The following is a 27,638-nucleotide window of genomic DNA, read 5'->3' on the forward strand; positions in this document are numbered from 1 at the left end:
TCATATAAAGAGCATGAACAACCTTCCAAGGAAGAGATAATATTAACTGGGCTGTAAATTGATTGGAGAGATATGATAAGACATGGCTATATTTGGAGAATTGAACTGCGCAATTGGGGAAAGTCCTTCAGGACCAAATTGGGAGTAACTCTAGAGCAGAAAATGACCAAGGCAACGGAATTAATATCATACACCTGTCCATTTCCCTCCTCCCTCCCCAGTGTCCATGCGCCCAAACACACCTTTCACACGACTACTTTCTGTCTGCAAAAATGACCCTGACCTTCCAGTTGCCTACCACCTCATTTTCCGCATGGGGACCCTGCAACCTTCCGGACTCAATATGAAGGCACCTTCTCCCATGTCCTCACGCCTAACCTCCCACAGGCCAGGCCTTGTTATCACATGGTCTCCTATTACACAATACCATTGTCCCTATCAGAAGCTATTCATTTTCCCAGGCTGATTGTTATCCACTCCTTTGTGTGTCCATCTGTTCTTCTCTCTTTTTGGGCTCTATTTCCACCTATTGTTTACTCCTTATCCCCCCCCCCCCCCCCCCACCCTATCTTCTGCATAAAAACCATCCTTATATGCTGCCACACTTGTGGAGTTTTTCCAACAATTTCTGTTTTTGTTTCTGATTTCCAGCATCCGCAGTTCTTTTGTTTTGTTTTGTGAAAGTGATTACTTTATTGGTTTCAACTTTTTAAATGATAATGGTATCCCGAGTGCCAGTTTTCCTCTTATCTTTCCCATCCGGGCTGTTCGCTCTGGCCTGAAAACATTCAGATTTGTTGCTACAAATCAACGATACTTCCCCAACGTATCAGAGATTCAGGCTCATTCTTTGCCTAATATATGGGAGCAGGCCCCCAGAGTCTGTGGCTAGCTGCCTGTCATCACAGAGTATGGAATCAGATATCGGCAAAAAATGATGTTAATTATTATCCTGGCATAATATTTACGGTTTTCAGATATTAACAGAGTGGAGATGGATGTCTGTTCTGGTCATGATATTTTCTAAAATGATAAACAGTAGAACAGCATGCATGATTGCACCAAGATGGTATGTTAGATCTGATGGCAGGGTGAAAGAATCAGATACCAAAACACACCACCACACCCTTCTATTGCAGCTTAATATTGTTTGCAAAGACATCGAGATGAAAGTGAAGTCTGCAGATGCTGGTGATCAGAGTCGAGAGGGTGGTGCTGGAAAAACACTGCAGGTCAGGCAGCGTCCAAAGAGCAGAGAATTGACGTTTTGGGCATAAGCCCTTCAACAGGAATGAGGCTTGTGGGGCAAGGGGGTGGAGAGATAAATGGGAGGGGGGTGGGGCTTGGGGGAAGGTAGCTGAGAGTGCAATAAGTTGATGGCGGTAGGGGTAAAGGTGATAGGTCGGAGAGGAGGGTGGAGTGGATAGGTGGGAAGGGAAATGGACAGATGGGACAGGTCAAAAGTGCAGTGCCAAGTTGGAAGGTTGGATGTAGGATAAGGTGGGGGGAGGGGAAATGAGGAAAGTGGTGAAATCCACATTGATCCCATGTGGTTGGAGGGTCCTGAGGAGGAAGATGAACATTCTTCCTCCAGTCGTTGGATGGTGAGGGTTTGGCGGTAGAGGAGGCGCAGGACCTGCATGTCCTTGGGGAGTGGGGAGGGAGGAGTTTAAGTGTTCGGCCATGGGGACAGTGGGGTTGTGTGTCCTTGAGACATTCTCTGAAGGGTTCTGCAAGTAGGTATCCTTCTCCCAGGGAGAGGTTAACCAGCACCTTCCCTCACCTTTTCCTCTGCTGCATTGATAACTGAATTGGTGCCACCTCGCGCTCCCAAGAGGAGGTTGAACAGTTCATCAACTTCACCAACACATTCCACCACGACCTTAAATTCACCTGAACCATCTCAGACACCCCCTCCCCCTTCTTCCTGGATCTCTTCATCTTCATCAACTGTGACCGACTCAACACAGACATCTTCTACAAACCCACCAACTCCCACAGCTACCTGGACTACACCTCCTCCAACTCTGCCTCCTATAAAAATGCCATCCCTTATTCCCAATTCCTCCGCCTCCACCCCATCTGTTCCCAGGAGGACCAATTCCACCGCAAAACACACCAGATGGTCTCCTTCTTTAAACACTGCAATTTCCCCTCCCATGTGGTTGATGATGCCCTCCAGCGCATCTCATCCACTTCCTGCACCCCTGCCCTCGAATCACAACAAGGACAGAACCCCACCCCACCCCCACCACCCCTGTCACAGATTCATAAGGATGTACAGCATGGAAACAGACCCTTCGGTCCAACTTGTCCATGCTGACCAGATATCCCAACCCAATCTAGTCCCACCTGCCAGCACCCGGCCCATATCCCTCCAAACCCTTCCTATTCATATACCCATCCAAATGGCTCTTAAATGTTTCAATTGTACTAGCTTCTACCACATCCTCTGGCAGCTCATTCCATACACGTACCAGCCTCTGTGTGAGAAAGTTGTCCTTTAGGACCCTTCCACATCATTCCCCTCTCATCCTAAACCTATGCCGTCTACTTCTGTATTCCCCCAGCCCAGGGAAAAGGCCTTGTCTATTTTTCCTATCCATGCCCTTCATGGTTTTATAAACCTCCAAAAGGTCGCCCCTCAGCCTCCGATGCTCCAGGGAAAACAGCCCCAGCCTGTTCAGCCTCTCCCTTTAGCTCAAATCCTTCATCCCTGGCAACATCCTTGTAAATCTTTTCTGAACCCTTTCAAGTTTCACAACATCTTTCCGATAGGAAGGAGACCAGAATTACACGCAATATTCCAACAGTTGCCTAACCAATGTCTTGCACAGTTGCAATATGACCTCCCAACACCTGAAAATGTATTGCTGGAAAAGCGCAGCAGGTCAGGCAGCATCCTGGCTCATGCCCAAAACGTCGATTCTCCTGCTGTTTGGATGCTGCCTGACCTGCTGCGCTTTTCCAGCAACACATTTTCAGCTCTGATCTCCAGCATCTGCAGTCCTCACTTTCTCCTCCCAACTCCTGTACTCAATACTCTGACCAATAAGGGAAAACATACCAAACACCTTCTTCACTATCCTATCTATCTACGACTCCACTTTTAAGGACCTATGAACCTGCATCCAAGGTCTCTTTGTTCAGTAACACTCCCCAGGACCTTACCATTAAGTGTATAAGTCCTGCTACGATTTGATTTCCCAAAATGCAGCACCTCACATTTATCAAAACTAAATTCCATCTGCCATCCTTAGCCTATTGGCCCATCTGATCAAGATCCTGTTGTAATCTGAGGTAACCTTCTTCATTGTCCATTACACCTCCAACTTAGTGTCATCTGCAAACTTAACTATACCTCTTATGTTCATATCCAAATTATTTATATAAACAATGAAAAGTAGAGGACCCAGCACCGATCCTTGTGGCACTCCACTGGTCACAGGCCTCCAGTCTGAAAAACAACCCTCCACCACCACCCTCTGTCTTCTACCTTCAATCCAGTTCTATATCTAAATGCCTAGTTCTCCCTATATTCCATGAGTTTTAACTTTGCTAACCGGTCTCCCATGGGTAACCTTTTTCAAACACCTTACTTAAGTCCATATACATCATGTCTATCACTGTGCCCTCATCAATCCTATTTGTTACTTCTTCAAAAAACTCAATCAAGTTTGTCAGATGTGATTTCCCACGCACAAAGCCATGTTGACTATCCCTAATCAATCCTTGCCTTTCCAAATACATGTACATCCTGTCCCTCAGGATTCCCTCCAACAACTTGCCCACCACTGATGTCAGGCTCACTGGTTTATAGTTCCCTGGCTTGTCTTTACCATCTTTCTTAAACAGTGGCACCATGTTAACCAAACTCCAGTTTTCCGGCACCTAACCTGTGACTATCGATGATACAAATATCTCAGCGAGAGGCCCAGCAATCAGTTCCCTCACTTCCCACAGAGTTCTAGGGTATACCTGATCAGGTCCTGGGGATTTATCCACCTTTATGCATTTCAAGACATCCAGCACTTCCTCCTCTGTAATATGGACATTTTTCAAGATGTTACCATCTATTTCCCTACAGTCTATATCTTCCATATCCTTTTCCACAGTAAATACTGATGCAAAATACAGTATCGCCCCCATCTCCTGCAGCTCCACTCAAAGGCGGCCTTGCTGATCTTTGAGGGGCCCTATTCTCTCCCTAGTTACCCTTTTGTCCTTAATATATTTGTAAAAACCTTTTGGATTCTCCTTAACTCTATTTGCCAAAACTATCTCATGTCTCTTTTTCACCCTCCTGATTTCCCTCTTAAGTATACTCCTACTGCCTTGATACTCTTCTAAGGATTCACTTGATCTATCCTGACATATGTTTCCTTCTTTTTCCTAACCAAACCCTCAATTTCTTTCGTCATCCAGAATTCCCTACAGCTACCAGCCTTCCCTTTCACATGAATAGGAATATACTGTTTCTGGATTCTCATTATCTCATTTCTGAAGGCTTCCCATTTTCCAACCTTCCCCTTACCTGCGAACATCCAACTACAATCAGCTCCTCACCTTCCACCCTACCAACCACCATATACATTGCATTATCCTCCACCATTTCTGCCACCTACAAATGGACGCTACCACCAGAGATATATTTCCCTCCCCAGCCCTGTCCATGTTCTGTAAAGACCATTTCCTCCACGACTCTCTTGTCAGGTCCATGCACCCAACAACCCATCCTCCCCTCCTGGCACTTTCCCCTGTCACCACAGGAATTGCAAAACCTGCTCCCACACCTCCCCCCTCACCTCCATCCAAGGCCCCAAAGGAGCCTTCCGCATCCATCAAGGTTTCACCTGCACTCCCACACACGTCATTTACTGTATCCATTGCTCCCGATGCCATCTCCTCTACATTGGGGAGACAGGACACTACTTGCAGAACATTTCAGAGAACATCTCTGGGACACCCGCACCAATCAACCCCACCACCCAGTGGCCCACCATTTCAACTCTCCCTCCACTCAGCCAAGGACATGCCAGTCCTGGGCCTCCTTCACCGCCGTTCCCTCACCACCCGACGCCTGGAGGAAGAACGTCTCATCTTCCACCTCGGAACCCTTCAACCCCAGGGCATCAATGTGGATTTCATCAGTTTTCTTATTTCCCCTCCCCCAGCTTATCCCAGTTGCAAACCTCCAACTCAGCACCGCCCCCATAACCTATCCGACCTGTCCATCTTCCATCCCACCTATCCACTCCACCCTCCCCTCTGACCTGTGACTTTACCCTAACCCCATCCACCTATCACACTCTCAGCTACCTTCCCCCCAGCCCCACCCCCCCCACCCCTCCCATTTATCTCTCCATCCCCGAGGCTCCCTGCCTCATTCCTGAAGAAGGGCATTGCTCCTTGGAGACTAACTGACGTGCTGTGCATTTTCAGCACCACAGACATCTCAATGATACAAGCGAGATGGATTGGCCAGCAGTGAGACAGCAGAATCAGAATTGGGAATAAAAAATAGTCAGTGAAACTAACTGATTAAACTGAAACGTCGTGCTCTCAGATGGACTGATTACAAGGAGCAATTAAGTCGTGTATTCCAGAGGTGACAGTGAGTTATACATCTGCTGGCTCAGCTGACTTGTACTCAGTGAAGAGAGGGAACTAAGGTGGTGAAAAATGGCACCAACACAGCCTGGCACCTTCCTCAGAGTCCTCACACTGTCTCTGAAAGACAGCACATAATGTTCCCAAGATCCATCACATAATACTTGTCAACATATCACAATTCTCTCCTGGATAGGATTGAGTACTCCAGTGTAAACTGAAATTAACATGCAACTTCATTTAAAATGGATCTAATGTATTCATTAAAATTATTCTAGCTATTTCCAGTCACATGTCTGAAATCATTAAATGACTTGATAGAAAGCGAATTAACTGCCCTTTTTGAAAGAAATTTACAGCATCAAAGGAGATCCTTGAGTCCATTGAGTCAGTGCGAGCCCCTCACAGAGCAGTCCGGTTATTGTCCACTAACCCATGTGGGCCCGACAGCTCAGCAACTGTATTCCCTTCAAATAGTCATTCAATTTCCTTCAGAAATAGGAACAGAAATAGGCTATTCAGCCCATCAAGCTTGCTGCACCAATCAATACAATCATGGCCTATCAAATACTTCAATGTCATTTACCCACCTAATTCCCATAAGCCAATTAGATGTCTGCTCTGCCAGTCCTCATAAAGTAGGTAAAAACAAGGACTGCAGATGCCGGAAACCAAATTCCAGATTAGAGTGGTGCTGGAAAAGCACAGCAGGTCAGGCAGCATCCGAGGAGCAGGAAAATCGATGTTTCGGGCAAAAGCCCTTCATCAGGAATACAGGCAGAGTGCCATGCAGGGTGGATAGACAAATGAGGGAGGGGGGTGGGGAGAAAGTAGCATAGAGTACATTAGGTGAATGGGGGTGGGGATGGAGGAGATAGATCAGGGAGGAGGGTGGAGTGGATAGGTGGAAAGGAAGGTAGGCAGGTAGGACAGGTCATGGGGACAGTGCTGAGCTGGAAGTTTGGAGCTGGGGTGAGGTGAGGGAAGGGGAAATGAGGAAACTGTTGAAGTCCACATTGATGCCCTGGGGTTAAAGTGTTCCGAGGTGGAAGATGAGGCGTTCTTCCTCCAGGCATCGGGTGGTGAGGGAGCAGCGGTGGAGGAGGCCCAGGACCTCCATGTCCTCGGCAGAGTGGGAGGGAATGTTGAAATGTTGGACCATAGGGCAGTGTGGTTGATTGGTGCGGGTGTCCCGGAGATGTTCCCTAAAGCGCTCTGCTAGGAGGCGTCCAGTTTCCCCAATGTAGAGGAGACCGCATCGGGAGCAACGGATACAATAAATGATATTAGTGGATGTGCAGGTAAAACTTTGATGGATGTGGAAGGCTCCTTTAGAGATTTCCTTGGATAGAGGTGAGAGAGGAGGTTTGGGCACAGGTTTTACAGTTCCTGCGGTGGCAGGGGAAGGTGCCAGGATGGGAGGGTGGGTTGTAGGGGGTCATGGACCTGACCAGGTAGTCACGGAGGGAACAGTCTTTGCAGAAGGTGGAAAAAGATGGGGAGGGAAATATATCCCTGGTGGTGGGGTCCGTTTGGAGGTGGCGGAAATGTCGATGGATGACGTGGTTTATGTGAAGGTTGGTAGGATGGAAGGTGAGCACGAGGAAGGTTCTGTCTTTGTTATGGTTGGAGGGGTGGGGTCTGAGGGCGGAGGTGCGGGATGTGGACAAGATGCGTTGGAGGGCATCTTTAACCACGTGGGAAGGGAAATTGCGGTCTTTAAAGAAGGAGGCCATCTGGTGTGTTCTGTGGTGAACTGGTCCTCCTGGGAGCAGATACGGTGGAGGCGGAGGAATTGGGAATACAGGATGGCATTTTTGCAGGAGGTAGGGTGGGAAGAGGTTTAATCCAGGTAGCTGTGGGAGTCGGTGGGTTTGCAAAAAATGTCAATGTCAAGTCGGTCATTATGTCTGTTATGTCTGGGGCACATGTCAGGAACCATGCAGGATAGCTCCGGACAGAGGCCTGTTTAGGTGCACAATGGACTTTTAAAAACAATGCCAGTGCAAAAGATACAAAGTTAAAAATCACACAACACCAGGTTATAGTCCAATAGGTTTAATTGGAAGCACTAGCTTTCGAAGCACCGCTCCTTGATCAGGTGGTTGTGGAGTATACAATTGTAAGGCACAAAATTTATAGCAAAAACGAAGTGGGTGGCACGGTGGCACAGTGGTTAGTACTGCTGCCTCACAGCACCAGAGACCCGGGTTCAATTCCCAACTCAGGCGACTGACTGTGTGGAGTTTGCACATTCTCCCCGTGTCTGTGTGGGTTTCCTCCGGGTGCTCTGGTTTCCTCCCACAGTCCAAAGATGTGCGGGTCAGGTGAATTGGCCATGCTAAATTGCCCCTAGCAATAGGTGAAGGGGTAAAGGTATGGATGGGTTGTGCTTTGGCGGGCTAGTGTGGTCTTGTTGGGCCGAAAGGCCTGTTTCCACACTGTAAGTAATCTAATCTAAACAGTGTGATGTAACTGAAATTACATTGAAAAATACCTCGATTGTTTGTTAAATCTCTCATCTGTTAGAATGACCATGATAGTTTCACTTCGTTCATGTGTAAATCACAAAACTTCTTTTAAAAGTTACATTCTCGGGATGATCACCCAAAGGTCAGGTCGAATGTCTCAGACCGCTGAAGTGCTCTCCAGCTGGGAGGGAACCCTCCTGTCTATTGATTGTTGTGCGGTGCCCATTCATCCGTTGCTTTATCCGAGTGTTAGTAGAAGGAAAATATTCTGCCTGGAAGTCTGTGGTGAGTGGTGTTCCACAGGGCTCTGTCCTTGCGCCTCTACTGTTTGTAATTTTTATTAATGACTTGGATGAGGGGATTGAAGGATGGGTCGGCAAGTTTGCAGATGACACAAAGGTTGGAGGTGTCGTTGACAGTATAGAGGACTGTTGTAGGCTGCAGTGGGACATTGACAGGATGCAGAGATGGGCTGAGAGGTGGCAGATGGAGTTCAACCTGGATAAATGTGAGGTGATGCATTTTGGAAGGTCGAATTTGAAAGCTGAGTACAGGATTAAGGATAGGATTCTTGGCAGTGTGGAGGAACAGAGGGATCTTGGGGTGCAGATACATAGATCCCTTAAAATGGCCACCCAAGTGGACAGGGTGTTAAGAAAGCATATGGTGTTTTGGCTTTCAGTAACAGGGGGATTGAGTTTAAGAGCCGTGAGATCTTGTTGCAGCTCTATAAAACTTTGGTTAGACCGCACTTGGAATACTGTGTCCAGTTCGGCACAACATCGTGGGCTGAAGGGCCTGTTCTATGCTGTACTGTTCTACGTTCTATGTTCTATATCCTTTGCTTGGTTTCACCAATGTACTATGCAACAGCATCTCCAAATCACAAGTGCAAGGATGCACTGGGCTATCTCAGCAGTAGCAATTTGTTCCTGATCAGCGAGTGCTAAAATGGGCTTGAATTAGACAAGAGCTGAAAATGTGTTGCTGGTTAAAGCACAGCAGGTTAGGCAGCATCCAAGAAATAGGAAATTCGACGTTTCGGGCATAAGCCCTTCATCAGGAATTAGACAAGAGGGAAGCATAGACATTGCAGAGAGATACCCTCAGTGAAACTCAACTTCACCACAAAAAAGCGCAAAGTTCAGCCAAAGAGTGACCTTTATTAACACGTGCTATTCTTCCCAGTGACTCTGTAGTCACAATTCAATATCTGAACAATTAAATTAGTGAAACATGAACTTGCAGGACTGTAGTAGGAAACTGCAACGTGCAATTCCCACTTATTAAAAACAAGAAATATGTCTAACTTGTCAATGTTGCTCTTTACACATTAAATTTGTTGATATTTAGCAGATAATCAGTAGATCTATGTTCAGCATTTCTGTGGAAGAGGTAATTCAACCACGAAAGCTTCTTTCAGTGTTTGGTGAAGTCAGCCAGTCTGGGTGTCCCACACAGTATGAACTTGCTGATTTAAATGTTGACCTTGCTGTTTCAAAGTGTGAATAGATTCAACACAGAGTGATCAAACCTAATGACACGTTCTTAACTGAGTTTTCTGGCTCAGGAGATTTGTTGTATGTTAACGAAGTAATGTTCTTTTTACCTTCTCAAGTGCACAGAACTTTGTCACACAGTGAGTTATTTAAAAATTTCAATGAAGGATCATGTGCAGGATCCTACCTGGCAGGAACAGGGGAGGAGGAGGTAAATCAATCAGCAGCAGGAATAAATACATCAGTGTGACAAAATATATATCCTGAAGTTTTAAAATAGGCCTAAGTGATGCAAAAATTATTCCCATTCCCAAAGGAGGCAATGCACATGTCTCTATTGCTTATTTTGAACATAATATGGATAACTATCCGTAAACGTATCAAATGTAATTTATATATTCTTCTTATCCAAGTTATAATTGAGGCTCAGCACGATTTGCAGCACCTCAGATACTAAACACAGTCTGTGTCCAAACATCTTCAAACTAATAGTGGGCTATTCTTCAACTATCTACATTTCTAAATGGTCATATTTAAAATCACTGATGATAACAATGGATTATATAAAAAAATTATTTTGCCATGTTTTTCAGGATTATCCTGTCTACCAGATGTAAAGGAGATACACTAAGTATCCACCTACTCACACAGTGCTTCAGAGAACATCTCTGGGACACCAGCACCAACCAACCCCACCTCCCTGACATCGACCACTTCAATCCCCCTCTCATTCCGCTGAGGACATGTAGGTCCTGGGCCTTCTCCATCACCACTCCCTTACCACCCGATGCCTGGAGGAAGAACGCCTCATCCTCCGCCTCAGAACACTTCAACCCCAGGATTTCACCAGTTTCCTCATTTCCCCTTCCCCCCCACCTTATCCCACATCCAACCTTCCAGCTCAGCACCACTCTCATGACCTGTTCTACCTGTCCATCTTCCTTCCCACCAATCTGCTCCATCCTCCCCTCTGACCTACCACCATTACCCCTACCTCCATCCACCTATTGCACTACCTTCTCCTCAGCCCCACCCCCTTCCCATTTATCTCTCCACCCCTGAGGCTCCCAGCCTCATTCCTGATGAAGGACTTTTGCCCAAAACGTTGATTCTCTTGCTCCTTGGATGTTGCCTGCCCTGCTGTGCTTTTCCAGCACCACACTCCCAACACAAATTTTCTCTTAGCCCACTTCTAGTGTGAATGACCTCCACGTCTTGCAACATTTGGACATGGGCTGCTTCAGTATCTGGGGAGCTGCAAATGGTGTTGAATATTGTGGAAATCAGTGGCCATGACCACTTCTGAGTTTATGACAGAGACGTAAAGGTCACTTATTTTTACTTTGCTTTATTTTTGGACTGTGAACTAAAAAGATGGGAAGAAGATGCTGCTTTAATCCATGGAAATTGTGAAAGGAGATGTAGCAGTTTTAAAACAAGTGACTAGAAATCATTTGAGTTGTATTTACACTGTTATCTTGTTCAAGTGTTTGGGGCAATTGCTGGAATCATTTGCCGTATTTGTGTGTGTGTGTGTGTGTGTTTGGGATTTAAGAAGCAGCAGAATTTAAGTTAGAATGTTAGTTGACAATTGATAGTTTTTCTACCTGTGGTTAGAATTTATGTATTTGTAATAAATTGTAACTTTTTGTTAAGTACTGAAACCTGACCCAAGTTTTCTGTTAACCTGAGTTCATCCGAATGGAAAATTGAAGTCTCTGAGTATTTGTTTTGATATTTAACTTTTGTGGTGGTCCGGGCAGTCATAGGGTTGAAGTATCAGTGAGTGTTCCCAAATGGATGGAAGTAGGGGAAAGGACATTGGTGAAGCAACTAAAGCTGGTTGAGCCTAAAACACTATTGTGAGAAAGTCCTGCAGGGATGTCTCCAACAACCACAACCATCTTACTTTGAGATTAGTATGACTCCAACACACAGAGAGACTTTCTCCCATTTTACATCAGATTTATTTTAGGATTCTTTGATGTGAAACTCAGTCAAATGCTGCCTTGATGTCAAAGGTAGTTAATTTCACTTTCTTCCTGGGATTAACCTTGTTTGTCCATGTTTGGGCGAAGACTGTGATGAGGTTAGAACCAGAGTTTATTCCCTTCAAGTGCCTATTCAATTTCCTTTTGATGTCAATGATCATCTGAATGAAACTAGCAGATATTGAGTTCCCGGTCATTCTCACTCACTGAGTGAAGCCACTCTCCCTCCACGGAAAGTCTTCAATCTGTGTCCCTTAGTTCTTCTACCATCACCTAATCACAGGGTTTGTCTTCATCTACCTTATCTAACTAAACCTGGCATAATCTTGGATGCTTCTTTACTCTTCATGTGAATTCTGTACTTCTGTCCTGAGCCTAGGGAATATTTCCAGAGTTTTCTATTTTTATTTAATTCTAATTGGTGAACAGGTAAAATATGCAAATAATATCAGGGCCCTATTTTGGAATGAAAGTCATTTTCTTCAAATTACATTTCTTCAAGTTACTTTTAGCTCTACATAGATTCCCAGACATTGTTCTAATGTCACTGAAACTGAATAGGCTCAGCTCACTCTCACTATTACTGTAAGGACAGGAGACTGAATTCAGCAGATTCCACTTGCTAAGCCTCAGGCAGATTGGAAAAAGAAAAAAAGATCGATAATGAGGGAGGAACTGGTGATTATTCTGATATTGTATTTCCTGGATTTCTGATATAACTGCAATACGGGATATTTTATCTTCAGAGTTGCAGTTCACAAGGATATGGTTTAAAGTGAGGTTTAAGTCTCACCAAACTGTTAGCAGCTGGGACCTTCAGTCACAGTGCGAAGATTATAGTCAGTGCAGTGCATTAGTCATAACCTCAAATAAAGCTGCTTCTGCTGAGGTTACCTAAATAGATGAACATTTCCTACATTCACAACGTATCTCCTGCTATCATCTGTCACAAGAAGAAAATAGTAGTGCTGTGGGAATGTCACTGGGCTAGTCACCTCAGGCTTTTTATGGTGCCATTTGAATTCAATTGAGAAGTCAGTCTAATGGTGAGCGTGTAACCACAGCTCACTGATGTCCTTTAGGGAGGGAAATCTGCCACTTTTCCCTCGTCTGGCCTAAATGTAACTCCAGACGTACAGCAGTGTAATTGATTCTGAACAACTGCGAGGCTAAACAGGGAATGGGTCATACTAAATAACCAGCAATGCTCCCATCTCATCACTAAAACCAAACTGTAAAATAAATGTAATGTACTTGGGTCCACATACTTCATACAACATGGATCAGCAGCAACATGCTGTGTTTCTAGAAAAATGTTCTTGGAAGACTGATGTTTCTGGCATATCCAGTATTTATTGTACACGTCTCATCGCAATATGAAAAGTTGGTGAACTTCTTCATTTATTAGGAACAGGTTGATCCAACTGAGTGGCTCATTAGGGCCATTTCAAATAATGGTTAACCATTCATCATGAGTAGTTTTCTTATCATTTGTTCATGGGCATTACTAGCTGAGTCAGCATTATTGCCCTTCACTGATTACCCTGAGAATGTGTTGCTGAAGCACTGGCGTTCTTGGGTGGGGAAGCAGGGGTGTCCGAACTCTACAATGCTGTTAGGAAGGGATTTCTAGAATTTTTCACCTAGTGAATTTTTTCAAAATTCATACTTGAGCTGAGGGAATCATTAGCTCAGGCAGCATTTATTACCCATTTCTAATTCCCAGAGGGCAGTGAAGAGTCAATCACATTGAGTCATAGACTCATAGAGATGTACAGCATGGAAACAGACCCTTCAGTTCAACCCATCCATGCCAACCAGATATCCCAACCCAATCTAGTTGCACCCGGCCCATATACCTCCAAACCCTTCCTATTCATATACCCATCCAAATGCCACTTAAATGTTGCAATTGTACCAGCCTCCACCACTTTCTCTGGCAGCTCATTCCATACACGTATCACTCTCTGTATGAAAAAGTTGCCCCATAGGTCTCTTTTATATCTTTCCCCTCTCATCCTAAACCTATGCCTTCTAGTTCTGGAGTCCCCAGCCCCAGGGAAAAAACTTTGCCTATTTACCCTGTCCATGCCCCTCATGATTTTATAAACCTCTATAAGGTCACCACTCAGCCTCCGGCACTCCAGGGAAAACAGCACCAGCCTGTTCAGCCCCTCCCTATAGCTCAGATCCTCCAACCCTGGCAACATCCTTGTAAATCTTTTCTGAACCCTTTCAAGTTTCACAACATCTTTCTGATAGGAAGGAGACCAGAGCTGCACGCAATGTTCCAACAATGGCCTAACCAATGTTCGGTACAGCCACAACATGACCTCCGAACTCCTGTACTCAATGCCCTGACCAATAAAGGAAAGCATACTAAATGCCTTCTTCACTATCCTATCTACCTGCGACTCCACTTTCAAGGAGCTATGAACCTGCACTCCAAGGTCTCTTTGTTCAGCAACACTCCCCAGGACCTTACCATTATACGTATAAGTCCTGCTAAGATTTGCTTTCCCAAAATGCAGCACCTCGCATTTATCTGAATTATATTCCATCTGCCACTTCTCAGACCATTGGCCCATCTGGTTAAGATCCTGTTGTAATCTGAGGTAACCCTCTTCGCTGTCCACTACACCTCCAATTTTGGTGTCACCTGCAAACTTACTAACTGTACTTCTTATGCTCGCATCCAAAACATTTATGTAAATGACAAAAAGTAGAGGATCCCGCACTGATCCTTGTGGCACTCCACTGGCCACAGGCCTCCAGTCTGAAAAACAACCCTCCACCACCACCCTCTGTCTTCTATCTTTGAGCCAGTTCTGTATCCAAATGGCTAGTTCTCCCTGTATTCCATGAGATCTAACCTTGCTAATCAGTCTCTCCCATGGGGAACCTTGACAAACGCCTTGCTGAAGTCCATACAGATCACATTTACTGCTCTGCCCTCATCAATCCTCTTTATTATTTTCTCAAAAAAACTCAAATCAAGTTTGTGAGACATGATTTCCCACGCACAAAACCATGCTGATTAACCCTAATGGAGTCACATGTTGGCCAGACCAGGTAAGCATGGCAGATTTCCTACCCTGAAGAACAATAATGAGTTGATTTTACAATAAACAACAGCTTTTTGTTCCTTTTTTTTGGCCTGACTTCAAATTTCACAATCTGCCATGGTGGAATTTAAACTTGTGTCCCTGGAATATTACCCTAAGGTTCAGGCTACTAATCCAGTGACATGACCATTATGCCACTGCCAAATGCTGGGACTCTATGGAATCTGCTGCCCCTTTATCGGTGGCAGGGGTCAAAGGTTTAGATGGTTCTGTCAAAAGAGCTCTGGTGATTTACTGCAGTACATCCGGTAGGTTGTCCACGTTGTTATCTTTGTGTAAAGGTGGTGAAAGAGCAAATGTTGAAGCAGGTGTTATGGTGTCAGTCAAGGGGGCTGCTGTGTTCTGACTTGTGCCAAGCTTCCTTGGTATAGTTGGAGCTGCACTCATCCAGATAAATGGAACGTTTTCTATCATGCTCCTGACTTACGCCTTGTAGGTAGGTTTTGGGGAGTCAGGAGGTGAGTTGCTTGTCTCAGAATTCCAAGCATCTGTCTTGCTTTCGTAACCACAGTATGATTACAGCTGGTATAATTCAGTTTTCAGTCAATGGTAACCCCAGGAAGTTGATCGTAGGACATTCAATGATTTATCCTCATTAACTTTCTTGATACCGGCTGCAAATTTAATCCGTGTGAAGTACTGTGGGATTGCTGACGTTAAGGGCTGTTGCTCAATCTACTGACCTGGACTGCCCCATCGAGCCCCATTCCCTGACTCCCAGAGACTTCAATCACTGAAATCGATGAAAACGTCACCCTTCTACACTCACCTCATTATTAAAGACCCAGTAAAATACTACACATGGTATGATATACTTGTAATGATATTGTCCCTGAAAAAGATAATCTTAGTGGTATTAAATGATTTATTGCAGGGTTTGAAGCTATACTTTGAAAATAATTTCACCAAAGAACTTATTAGATCTCTCAATAGGAATTGCAATATTCCAGTGCTCCTTATAAACAGCAGCTATCAATAAAAACCAAACGACATGAAGATTCATTTGCTTGCTTCACTTTATTCCGGCCATATGCCTTCTAAAACTCAAAGTATATTTCCAGTCCCAACAAGCATTCAGCATTATAAACAGACTAAATGACAGCAGAAATAACTTGTTCATAAACAATGGAAAAAAAACTGTAATGGATATGGACTTTGTCAAGCAATCACACAGAATCTCAGTCAATTGCTATCACATCTCTGATAATACAGGCGCTAATGCTTGGTCCAAGTTAAGGCCATAACAAAAAGTGTCAAAGAGGTAATATAGATCTGACATGAAACCTAGTCATCATACATTTCATTTGATACATAGCTCATTTTTAACAGCACATACAAAAGAAATAGACAATTGGATATACAGCACAGAAACAGGCCTTTCTGTCCAATCAAAATTGTAGAACAAGAATTATTATACATGTTGCACATTGAATATTATCAGTTATTACAAAATAAGCTCCATAAATTCAAAACAAGTTTCCCCATTCCAGAGACATAACCTCACATTAAACTGAACCAGTGACCTGTGTGCATTTAACTACTCATGGAAAGAGCAGCACTAAGTTACGTTGTGGATCTGTTCCCAAATGGCCTTAATGAATTTGGAAAATTTAGCTGAGTATTGCACTGCATTGTAGTGTTATTGGCAGGAAGCAGATTCCTGTCACTTTCTTAATGCACTGAATTTTCAAATCACAGAGGGGTATTTGTTGAGTTTCTACCTATACATGCCAACACAATTTTATTGCACAATTACTAAAGTATTTGAGGGACTGTTACATATTACAGAATAGTCTTTGTCAGAACTGCTGGCATTGAAAGTGATCTCCTCATTCTTGGGAGTTTTCAATTCCATCCAGTGTAATATGGCTCTATGCACAGGTGCACACAACACCTAGATAAAAATCTTGCAAGACTCAATAGCACATCATTGTCAGCTTCTAAACATTCTTGTAGCAAACAGCAAAGAATTGGAATGTGTGTTTCTTCCACATCTAATATTTTTCAATAAATTACAGCAAATCTATTTAGCTTACTTAGTTTACAGATTTAAATGTTAACTCTTAACTCATCACAAATGAAACAGTCTATGGTTTAACTCAAGTCATCAGACTGTGCCATTGGAATGAGCAGCACCCTAATCACTGAAATTTATCAGTAGATTTAGTGGCTGTGTGAACCTATCTAACATTTCCATTATTGCATTGTAACTCAACCAGACCCTTTAGAAATTAAATCAATGCTACCTATCACAGAGTATTTTGTAACTTAAATTTGCTATTTGTTGAATGGAGCACGTACTCCTGAGATTAGGTAAGCATGCAGCATAAGTGTATCCAATAGAGAATGAGCACTCCAAGACTGAATGGTGAAAAAATACAATACTGAGTCCACAACATATATAGTCTTTGTTCCTAGTGCTTTGTTTTTATCCTCAGAGTTATGAGAATTCCTGAGTGTGCAAATCTACTGGAAATAAGTAAATAACTGCAGAACACCTGCAAAGTATTCAGTTCTCTTCCAACAAATTTGAACAGTAGCTATACCCTTACGGTGAAATCACAACTGTCAATGCATTGTTAAAAATTTTGATTTACATAAAGAAATGCTACTTTAGGCCAGAGTTATGTTTTGGGTACATTTGTGTATTTTTTCTGTTACATTATTCTCGGTAACTTTCCCAGATTATTCCTGTCACATTCTAATAGCAAAGAAAAGTCAGCTGTTACGTGAAATGGCAAAATGCCAGTTTTCTTCCCCCAAACTGGCCACCCAGTTACTGACTATTTTAATTTTGATGACTTGTCACACAATTGATGGATCTTAAATAGCAACATAATGAAAAAAAATCATCAAATAATCAGTTATGAGCAAGTGTCATATCAGATTTGAAACATGAACTCTGTGTTTCTCTCTCCCCAGATGGTGCCTGACCTACTGGGTTTCTCCAGCAGTTTCTGCTTTTGTTTTTAATCAAATAATTAACCTGGTTTTAAATAGAAAAGGCCAACTATTGAACTAAACCAGTTGGTGAGAAACCATGTACAAACACCTAAGGTGACATAATTCCTCAATTTCTACAAACTGCCAAGATTGTGGGAATTAGTGAAAACACAACTGAATACAAAATATCAGTAATATATTTTTATTTATTTACACTTGTTTGGGCATATTATGATACATCTTTGTACCAGGTGTGACTTAAACCCAGACCTTTTGGCTCAGAGGTATAAACTGTGCCACAAATGTCCTTTAATACTACCTTTATGTTGACACAGTTTTGCTGTTTGTTCGTCAAAATATGAATAAACAATCATGTTTCCCAGTTAATGTTATATTCAGACTTCCCCAAATCTGCTAAGGTTTGTTCAGGATTTTGGAGTCTCTAGTCTGTCTAGCATGGATCTGATTCATCAAAGCCAATGATTCCAGAACCACATCACTTACAATGAAGAAATATTCATCAAAGTTTTAATTTTTGTATCAGACCATGTTGTGTGGAAAGTCATGGTTCAAGTGCCTCTTGAATGCATGTGTGTTTTCAAAAAAATGCCACCATCACAAATGAACTTCCTTGTAGTTGTTTCCATTTCTAAAATGACATTTACTCTGAAGGTTTCGTTAAATGCTTGTTCTTGACGTTGGGCGCCGCCACATACTTTTTCTGGGAAGTTACTTCAGATTTTTGCCAATAAACATGGTTTCACCACGGGAGCATATAAGCTGGCTAACTGTCAATAGTCTTAAACTAGTTAGTCTTCCTCACCCTACAAACATCAAGCACTCAGTGATGACAGTAAAACACGAGATTAAAAACTGGCCATTACATTATTTCATTTAGTTATCTTGCTTATTTCATTTTTTGTGTATGTGTAATGATTTGAAAATTTAACATAACAACTCACTCTCAGTCTGTACCAAATCAGACTGGCACATGGTCAGCTCTCCATGGAACAAGGAGAGGACTGGTTGATGATCTCACTGACATGTCACATGAACTAATTTGAAAAATAACAATAAAACTTCACTCAACTTAACTTTCAAAGTAAGTAACATTTTGCTGGATTTGCAGTTCATAAAAAAATTAATGGAACATAAAAAAGAAAGCACAGAACTTGCAAATGACATTTGTGACAATTCTTTACATTTGAACTATATTTTCTTGAAAATATTAATCATTGAAGTTAATTTCCTCATTTAATGATTTTTAAGGAAATTCTACGCATGAAAATTTCTATTAAGTACTCACTTACAAAGTAAACCTCCGTGTACATTCGCTTACATGCATCATATTCATTAAGTCTTAATATGGTTGACAATATTTCTCCATTGAACATTATAAAGAAATAACATTAAAAGATTCAAAAGAAAAAAAAACAATCTGCCACTTTTACAAATCTGCCAAAAATACAAATTATTGATACACCAAACATCTTTATACAATATATACAATCTTGTGTTACAAATAATAAATTTCAAATAAAAAAAAAGCACTTTGTGATGCTAAGGATAATGCAGTCTGATACATGTTTGGGATAGAATTGCTCGCTTAAACCAAACATATTTTTCACTGAAGCTTAACTTGGGTTGTTTCATGAGGCAGCAGGAAGTGGTGCAAGTCTGCATGGACTATCATTTTTACAATTGTTAACAAAGTTACTGTCAACATCCTTTGATATCTTAACCATTTGCAAGCACTTTCAGATATTTTCTTCACTGGACAATGCATTGTCTAATTAAATCAGAATCTATTCCTTTTTTTGGAAGTTAACTTTTATTATTTTCGCCCAAACAATGCATCTTAACTAATATGTCTGCTTAGCAGACTTTTGTCTCACACATAGTTCCATAAAATTGATACAGTGGCTGTACAATAGGTTCCTGTCCAAAAACAGCAAATTTCCCAAGATTTGCAGCATGAACAAAGTAGCTATGGCCTTTCTCTCAAAGGGCCACCAAGCAGCACATACTAAAAGTATAAATTAACAACAAAATCTAAAAAAATCTGCACGGGCATTTTGTTTTCAGTAAAGTTCTAGAAATCATCCTATAAATTCTCTAATCATTCTATTTTGTGGGAAGGGACTTTATTCCAGCTCTTTAAGCACCATCTGATAATCATACTTTTATCATATGGAAATGGAGACAATGTAATAAAGGCCATGCTAACTTTACTAGAAATATTTTCATATAAAATAACATTTGAACAATTCTGCATTTAATTGATAGTGTGAAAAACATGGAGAAGGGTTTCAGAATTTCGAGGTCATTTCCATTTTAACGGAATATTTGAGGTGGAATTACAATTCTCAACATTCTTGTGCTAGTAAAAAAATTTCAACTATGTTTACAAAATTTTTTCAGATGTGAGCAATTGACAGACAATATAAAACAATTTTGAAACCACAAAGATGAAGAGGAGACCTCAAAGAGATGTTGAAAATTGTAAATGATTTTGGTGAAGCAAAAAGCAAAAATAGTATCTATGGTACATGATTCAAAAACTAGGGAACACAAATTTAAGGTCAAATCAAAAAAACAAATTCAAGGAAACATTGCAAGATTTTTACCTGAGGTTTGTCATATATGCTGTGGAACCAACTAATACCAGTTAATGAAAACCTGAAAGACTGTGGATCCTAGAAATCTGAAACAAAAACAGAAATTACTGGAAAAACTCAGCAAATCTAGTAGTATCAGACAAGAGAAAGCTGAGGTAACGTTTGAATCTAGTTCTGAGGAAGGATCACTGGACCCGAAACGTTAACCCTGATTTCTGTCCATGGATGTTGCCCGACCGTTTTCCAGCGATTTCTTTTTTTGTTTCATACTACTGGCTAATGGTTGGGGTATAGTGCTGCTACCAATCTTCCTTCCTACACTGTGTTGAAGAGCTAATTTGGTTAACAGTGGTGTGAGTCTCAATGAGAAGAGGTACTTGTCTAAACAAGACGCAGTTTATTGACCGAAAGTAATGAGTTGAAAAGTGTGTTGCTGGAAAAGCGCAGCAGGCCAGGCAGTATCTGAGGAGCAGGAGAATCGACGTTTCGGGTATAAGCCCTTCTTCAGGAATGAGGCTGGTGTGCCAGGCAGGCTGAGATAAAAGGTGGGGGAGGGGTGAATTTTGGGGGAGGGGCGCTGGGAATACGATTGGTGGAAGGAGGTGAGGGTGAGGGTGATAGGCCGGAGAGGGGGTGGGGGCCGGAGAGGTCAAGAGGAAGATTGCAGGTCAAGAGGGCGGTGCTGAATCCAGGGATTGGGACTGAGATAAGGTGGGGGGAGGGGAAATGAGGAAGCTGGAGAAATCTACATTCATCCCTTGTGGTTGGAGGGTTCCTAGGCAGAAAATGAGGCACTCTTCCTCCAGGCGTCGTGTGGCCAGGGTCTGGCAATGGAGGAGGCCAAGGACCTGCATGTCCTTGGCGGAGTGGAAAGGGGAGTTAAGTGTTCAGCCATGGGGTGGTTGGGTTGGTTGGTGTGTGTGTCCCTGAGGTGTTCTGTGAAACGTTCCGCAAGTAGGCGGCCTGTCTCCCCAAAGTAATGGGTACAAGCAACATTGGCTAGCCAAGACTATCAGGATACACTGAGGACACATCTGTCTCCACTGGGGTCTTGAGCCAGCAATTTTGCCAACCCAAAACTTTATGACATCATTAGAATGGGCAGAATTTAATGTTGTCTCCAACATTAAACCTTTCAGAACCATTATCTTATGCATCAGAATTCACTCACGATTTGTGTTGTGTTTTTGGATACAATCCAATTAAAACAAACTGAACTGAGCAATTGCAGAATTTTAAGCTCATCGTGTTCAACATAATGTGAGCTTCTGTAATCCTTTAAACTGGCAGTATGGCCTACTCACAAAACTGGTATTGCCCCAGGGTGAATTAATCATCACTCAGAGTTTCTGCTCTCTGAGTATGTTTGAGTCCAGGGTCACTTTCTGTCTTTTAAAATGTGTTTACATATAGGTGGTGAATCAACACTGATTCAATATGCTTATCTCTTGTCATAAACATATTTCATTTTATCCATCAAACAGTAGAAAATTGCTACTCTTAAATATACTGAAAAATCCTTCATAATACAAAACTTTATTTATTTCAATTGTTTCTTATTGCACTGATTCATTGCAGGCTTTGTATTCAGCAAAATAATCAAATTAAATTTGATCTGAAACTTGGGGCATAAACACTTTTAAAAACAGCACAAATTTGTTCCTAGCTTACGACAGAATTTCCAATGATAGCATAAAAAGAACTCAATCGCCAAAATCTTGCACAAAAGATTATTTGAAGATAGAATAACACCCTATCTACCAAAGGTACTCGTGGATGTGGAATCCACAATAGATTTAACTGGATAAATATTTGAAAAAAAAGAAAACTGAATGAGTTAAGGGGAAGAAATAGAACTAAATAGGTGCTTATTTCAAATAAGTCAAAGATGTGAGATCAAATGGTCTTAGATTAGATTAGATTAGATTACTTACAGTGTGGAAACAGGCCCTTCGGCCCAACAAATCCACACCGACCCGCCAAAGTGCAACCCATCCATACCCCTACACCCCTTTACCTAACACTATGGACAATTTACCATGGCCAATTCACCTAACCTGCACATCTTTGGACTGTGGGAGGAAACCAGAGCACCCGGAGGAAACCCATGCAGATACGGGGAGAATGTGCAAACTCCACACAGACAGTCTCCTGAGACGGGGTCTCTGGTGCTGTGAGGCAGCAGTCTTTAGTGCTCAAAATCCATAATTCAATGGAAACACTGTCTCCACCTAAAAACATTACATATTATACAATGACTGCTCCACTGGTGGCTATTCAACTATTCTGTCTGACCTGGATTTCACCTGGAACCACATACCAGCCTTCGGCCCCTAGCCTTGGACATCCTTCTCAGATAACAATCAGATTCTGTTTTATGTTTGTGATGATTTATGGCCCAGCAACAATTGCTTCAATGCACACATTAAGGTTGAACCTCAACACCCAGAGATTGGAAATCAGCTGACTCTCGGCCTGTGTTTTTCCACATATTAATTTCAATGGATGACAGTTGTGTGCAGATCAGCCAGGATCTGTGCGAAGTATACGACTGAGTCTGACAGCAAGGGCATACAAGACTTTACACTATTGCTGAGTGTCTGAAATACTCATACTGCTAACCCCAAGAGCCAACACTTGCATAGTCAAGTGCACCAAAGAGATGCCATTTGAGTTTGTTAATATTGAGTGCAACAAAGACTGCAGGGAAGATTTAAATTCTCTGAACCCAACAGGAACCAGATGTAATGAGCACTCAAATTTAAAGGCTCGATTTGCCACTTCATTTCCATCGTGATCGGGACACTACTGATGTGGAGGAGAAACACAAAAGAAAATAAAAGAGACCATCAGTCTAAATAGATTTAATGGGATTTTGAAAGAAACTACACCACAGTCCTGACTGAAAGTACTTATTCTCAATGTAACAACTTTGAGGATACTAATATTCAATATAAGCTGATGAATAGTAAATGGAAATCTAGATTCTAGTAGCAACATTCATTCATTACATTTCAGTCCTGTCTCTCTCAATGTCTCAATCTCTCTCTCGGTTAGGGGGAAGTGATGGCCTAGAGTATCATCCAGAGACACAGATAATGTTCCAGGCACCTGAGTTCAAATGCCACCATAGCAGAATATTTTAAATTCAATGAAAATCTGGAATTAAAACTCCTTGATGCCCATGAAACCATTGTCAATTGTCAGGAAAAGCCCATCTGGCTCAGTAATGTCCTTCAGGGAAGAAAATTACATCTTTACTTGGTCTGGCCTACATATAACTTCAGACCCACAGCAATGTGGTTGATTCTCAACTGTTCTTCTGGGCAATAAACGCTGGCCCGGCCAGTGACACCCTCATTCTGTGAATGAATAGAAAAAGAAACTGTTCTTTGACATTCAATGGTATGTCCATCACAGAAATCTCCATTATCAGTGTACCAGGAGGGTGACTGATAGAGGCTAGCCATATAAATACTGTAGCCAAAAGTATGGTGCTGGAAAAGCACAGCAGGTCAGGCAGCAACCGAGGTGCAGGAAAATGGACATTTCAGGCAAAAGCCCTTCATTGGGAATGAGGCTGGGAGCCGAGGGGGGGTGAAGAGATAAATGGGAGGGGGGGGTGGGGCTGGGGGGAAGGTAGCTGAGGGTGTGATAGGTGGATGGAGGTGGGGGTAGAGGTGATAGGTCAGAGAGGAGGGTGGAGCAGATAGGTGGGAAGGAAGATTGACAGATGGGACAGGTCATGAGGACGGTGCTGAGCTGGAAGGTTGGAACTGAGGTAAAGTGGGAGGAGAGGAAATGAGGAAACTGGTGAAATCTACTTTGATGTCCTGAAGTTGGAGGGTCCCAAGGTAGACGACAAGGCGTTCTTCCTCCAGGCGTTGGGTGGTGAGGGAATGATGATGGAGGAGGCCCAGGACCTGCATGTCCTCAGCAGAGTGGGAGGGGGAGTTGAAGTGTTCGACCATGGGATGGTGGGGTCCTGGAGATAATCTCTGAAGTGCTCTGTGCTTCTCCAGGATACCTGCAGCAATCAACCTCACCACCCCATCACCGAACATTTCAACTCCCCCTCCCACTCCGCTGTAGGTAATCTAATCTTAAAAAGAAACTTGGGGTGGCACGGTGGCTCAGTATTAGTACTGCTGCCTCACAGCACCAGGGTCCCAGGTTCAACTCCAACCTCGGGTGACTGTCTGTGTGGAGTTTGCACATTCTCCCTGTGTCTGCGTGGGTTTCCTCCTGGTGCTCCAGTTTCCTCCCAGAGTAAAGGTGTGCAGGTCAGGTGAATTGGCCATGCTAAATTGCCGTAGTGTTAGGTGCATTAGTCAGAGGGAGCTGGGTTTGGGTGGGTTACTCTTTGGAAGGTTGGTGTGGACTGGTTGGGCCAAAGAGCCTGTTTCCACACTGTTGGGAATCTAATCTAAAAAATGTCCCCTCACGCCACCATATTCCTGTTCCAACTTCCAGGTCAGCACCAGCCTCATGACCTTGTCCTACCTGTCCATCTTCCTTCCCACCTATCCACTCGACCCTCCCCTCCAACCTATCACCATTACAGTCCCCCCACCTCCAGCCTTCATCTACCTACCTCCCATTTATCTTTCCACCCCCTTGGTTCCCAGCCTCATTCCTGAAGAAGGGCTTTTGCCCGAAACGTTGATTCTCCTGCTCCCCGGATGCTGCCTGACCTGCTGTGCTTTTCAAGCTCCGCACTCTCAACTCTAATCGGCAGTCCTCACTTTCGCCTCTATGGATACTGTAGCTACAAGTGCAGGTCTGAGGTGAGGCATCCTGCAGTGAATAACTCACCTCCTGGCTTTCTCTAGCTTGTTCACCACCTACAAGGGGAACATTAGGAGGGAAATGGAATACTCCTGATTGGCCAAGGTGGGTGCAGCTCCAACACCACTCAAAAAGTTTGATACCATTCAGGATAAAGCAGCCTTAAATCAGCACTGGAACCAGTCCCTCCACCACCATTGCTGAATATGAGCAGTGTACAGTATACTATCTATAAGATGCACTGCAGGAATTCACCAAAGATCCTCAGGTAGTACCTTCCAAAACTACACCACCATCAATGAGGACAACAGCAGCAAATAAATGGGAATACCACCCCCAGGCTGACACCCTCCAAGCCACTCACTGTGTTGACCTGGAAATATATTGCTGTTCCTTCACTGTTGCTGCATCAAAATCCTGAAACTCCCTCACTCAGGGCATGTGGGTCCACCTACAGCACAGGGATTCCAGCATTTCAAGAACGTAGCTCACTAACAGCCTTTCAAAGGCAACTAGGAACAGTCACTGATGCCCATATTCCTTGAGGACTAAAAGAGGTTGAAAGGAAGTTAGAGTAAGGAAGCATTTTTGCTAAAATTAATCTAAACTGTTACATCTCCTTGTTTTCCAAATGTTTGCTCTTAGAAGAATGGTGTTAAATGAAGAAGGTTTCCTTGCTAGTATCACCTGAATTCTTGAATATTCGCTGGGTTGTGTGATTCCACTCGCTATAGGTCCTGTCCGATTTACTGTTCATAAGCTGACATTTGACAGAAGGTTGCATGAAGGCCTTTGTGCAATAAAACGTATAGTCTCAGGTGAAGATTCTTCTTCAAGTGATTGTGTTATACTGGAAACAATTATTTGTACTTAACAAACTCACCATGGCTCAACCAGTGAAAGTTATCAACTTCGACTGACTGTAAAAATACTCTTGTACGTAAAATGATAAACACTTAACACCAAGAAAGTATGGCCTTCACAAGCCAACACCCCCTAAACCTCTCTGAAGTTGTATCTGTTACTTCTGGTTATTTCTAGTTGTCTTCATATAGCTAGGCAGCTCAACTGCTATGACAGCTAACCAAGAATCAAGGATGATCTATAACAGCAACAATCCTGCTGTGTAAAACCCAGCCTAACTGTACAATGCATACTCATTTCAATAACTATATGGACGCTTTAGGGCTGAGTTTTAATAGGAACTGAGTCTTTGATACACTGTCTCTGATATTCCTTGCAAAGGTGTGATATCTTGGCAATTAAGTGATCTCAATAAATAAACATCTTCAATTTAACCAAACCGAAAGTGAAAACAGCTGAAATGGGAGAAGAAGTGGACAATATGTCAAAAGGGATTAATATTCATTTAAGGTCATTCTCTGTTACCAGATTAAATGATCCACTTGTGATTGTAAATTGAATTAAAGCCAATACAATAGATGATCAGGCACTGTGTTGAAATGATCTTCCCCATCTATTTTGATGGAATTGTTAACCTAACTTCTCCAAATTAAATGAAGGAATGCCATGTGATTAACATGTTTATTAATTATCACTAATAATCGTCTATGACTCTGTAAACCATCATTATTCCATAAAAACTGACAGAACTGTGGATGCCGTAAATCAGGCTTCTAAGGAAGGGTCACCCGATCTGAAACGTTAATCCTGATTTTGCTCCACAGAAACTGCCAGACCTGCTGAGCTTTTTCAGCAATTTCTGTTTTTGTTCCTCATTATTACAAGAAAATTAAAACCAAGGGCCAGGTTTTCTGAGACAAGTTCCACATCTCGACAGGAACTTTCATTCAAGCCTCCTTCCGAAATGTGGAGTCACAGGCATCTTATTGTGGAGAACAGTCAGGGCTAGGGAAACCGTGCCTGCTTTTTTCACAGCAGTCAGCTACTGTACTCTGTAATTTAGAGATACAGCATTACAGACAGTAACACTGAAAGTTGCATTGACAGGTTAAGTATGTGCAGTAAATGACGTCAGCGTGCTGGGTAGGTAGGGATTAGAGTGCCAGTTCAATAAGCTACCAGTGAGTAGGGTATCAGGGCACAGTGACAAGAGAGGAAGGTAAGTGATAGAATATTCAGAGTAGGTAGAGATAATAGATCCTGCAGGGCATGGGCTGGGTTTCAGATGGCAGTAGTAGAAGGACAACACAGTATTCCTGTGGTAGAGGGGGGTGTTGGATCCTGGGAGTTAAACAAGGTTTGGGGTCAGGGTCTGAGGAGGTGTAATTGGGGAGGTCCATTCGCCAGTTACTCAGGAATTAGACTAGGTTTTGATTGTCTAATGTTTCCTGAGTAATTATTTACAGACCTGCAGTAGAACCCTGTGAAATCTCTGGTTTCAATAGTGACTTTCAGATAGTTCCAGGAGATGGGGAACTGCCTGGTCCATGATTCCATTGACGACACAACTCCTTCACAGTCTCCTACACGGAGATCCCACTGGGTTCCCATGTGCAATGCTCCCACCTGCACTGCAGAAGTGATTACCTGGCCCTCGAATCTTCTAAAATATTTACTTCACCTGGACAATCCAAATGATCCTTCATCTTTGGTAGTTTTCCACATTGAA

The 27,638-nt window shown here is 42.8% G+C and overlaps 1 protein-coding gene across 1 annotated transcript in view; it reads right to left on the reverse strand.

The window, feature by feature from the left end:
- Positions 1 to 20,305: 20,305 nt before the first annotated feature.
- LOC132808220 (kinesin-like protein KIF3C) overlaps positions 20,306 to 27,638 on the reverse strand; it is a 226,678-nt gene continuing 219,345 nt past the window's right edge. Inside the window, exon 9 of the mRNA XM_060822062.1 lies at positions 20,306 to 20,343. Within this exon, the coding sequence (XP_060678045.1) occupies position 20,343 (1 nt within the window). The 3' untranslated portion in view covers positions 20,306 to 20,342. The remainder of the gene's footprint in view (positions 20,344 to 27,638) is intronic.

Source organism: Hemiscyllium ocellatum, chromosome 3 (genome assembly GCF_020745735.1).
Source record: "Hemiscyllium ocellatum isolate sHemOce1 chromosome 3, sHemOce1.pat.X.cur, whole genome shotgun sequence".
In the NCBI taxonomy this organism is placed as follows: domain Eukaryota; kingdom Metazoa; phylum Chordata; class Chondrichthyes; order Orectolobiformes; family Hemiscylliidae; genus Hemiscyllium; species Hemiscyllium ocellatum.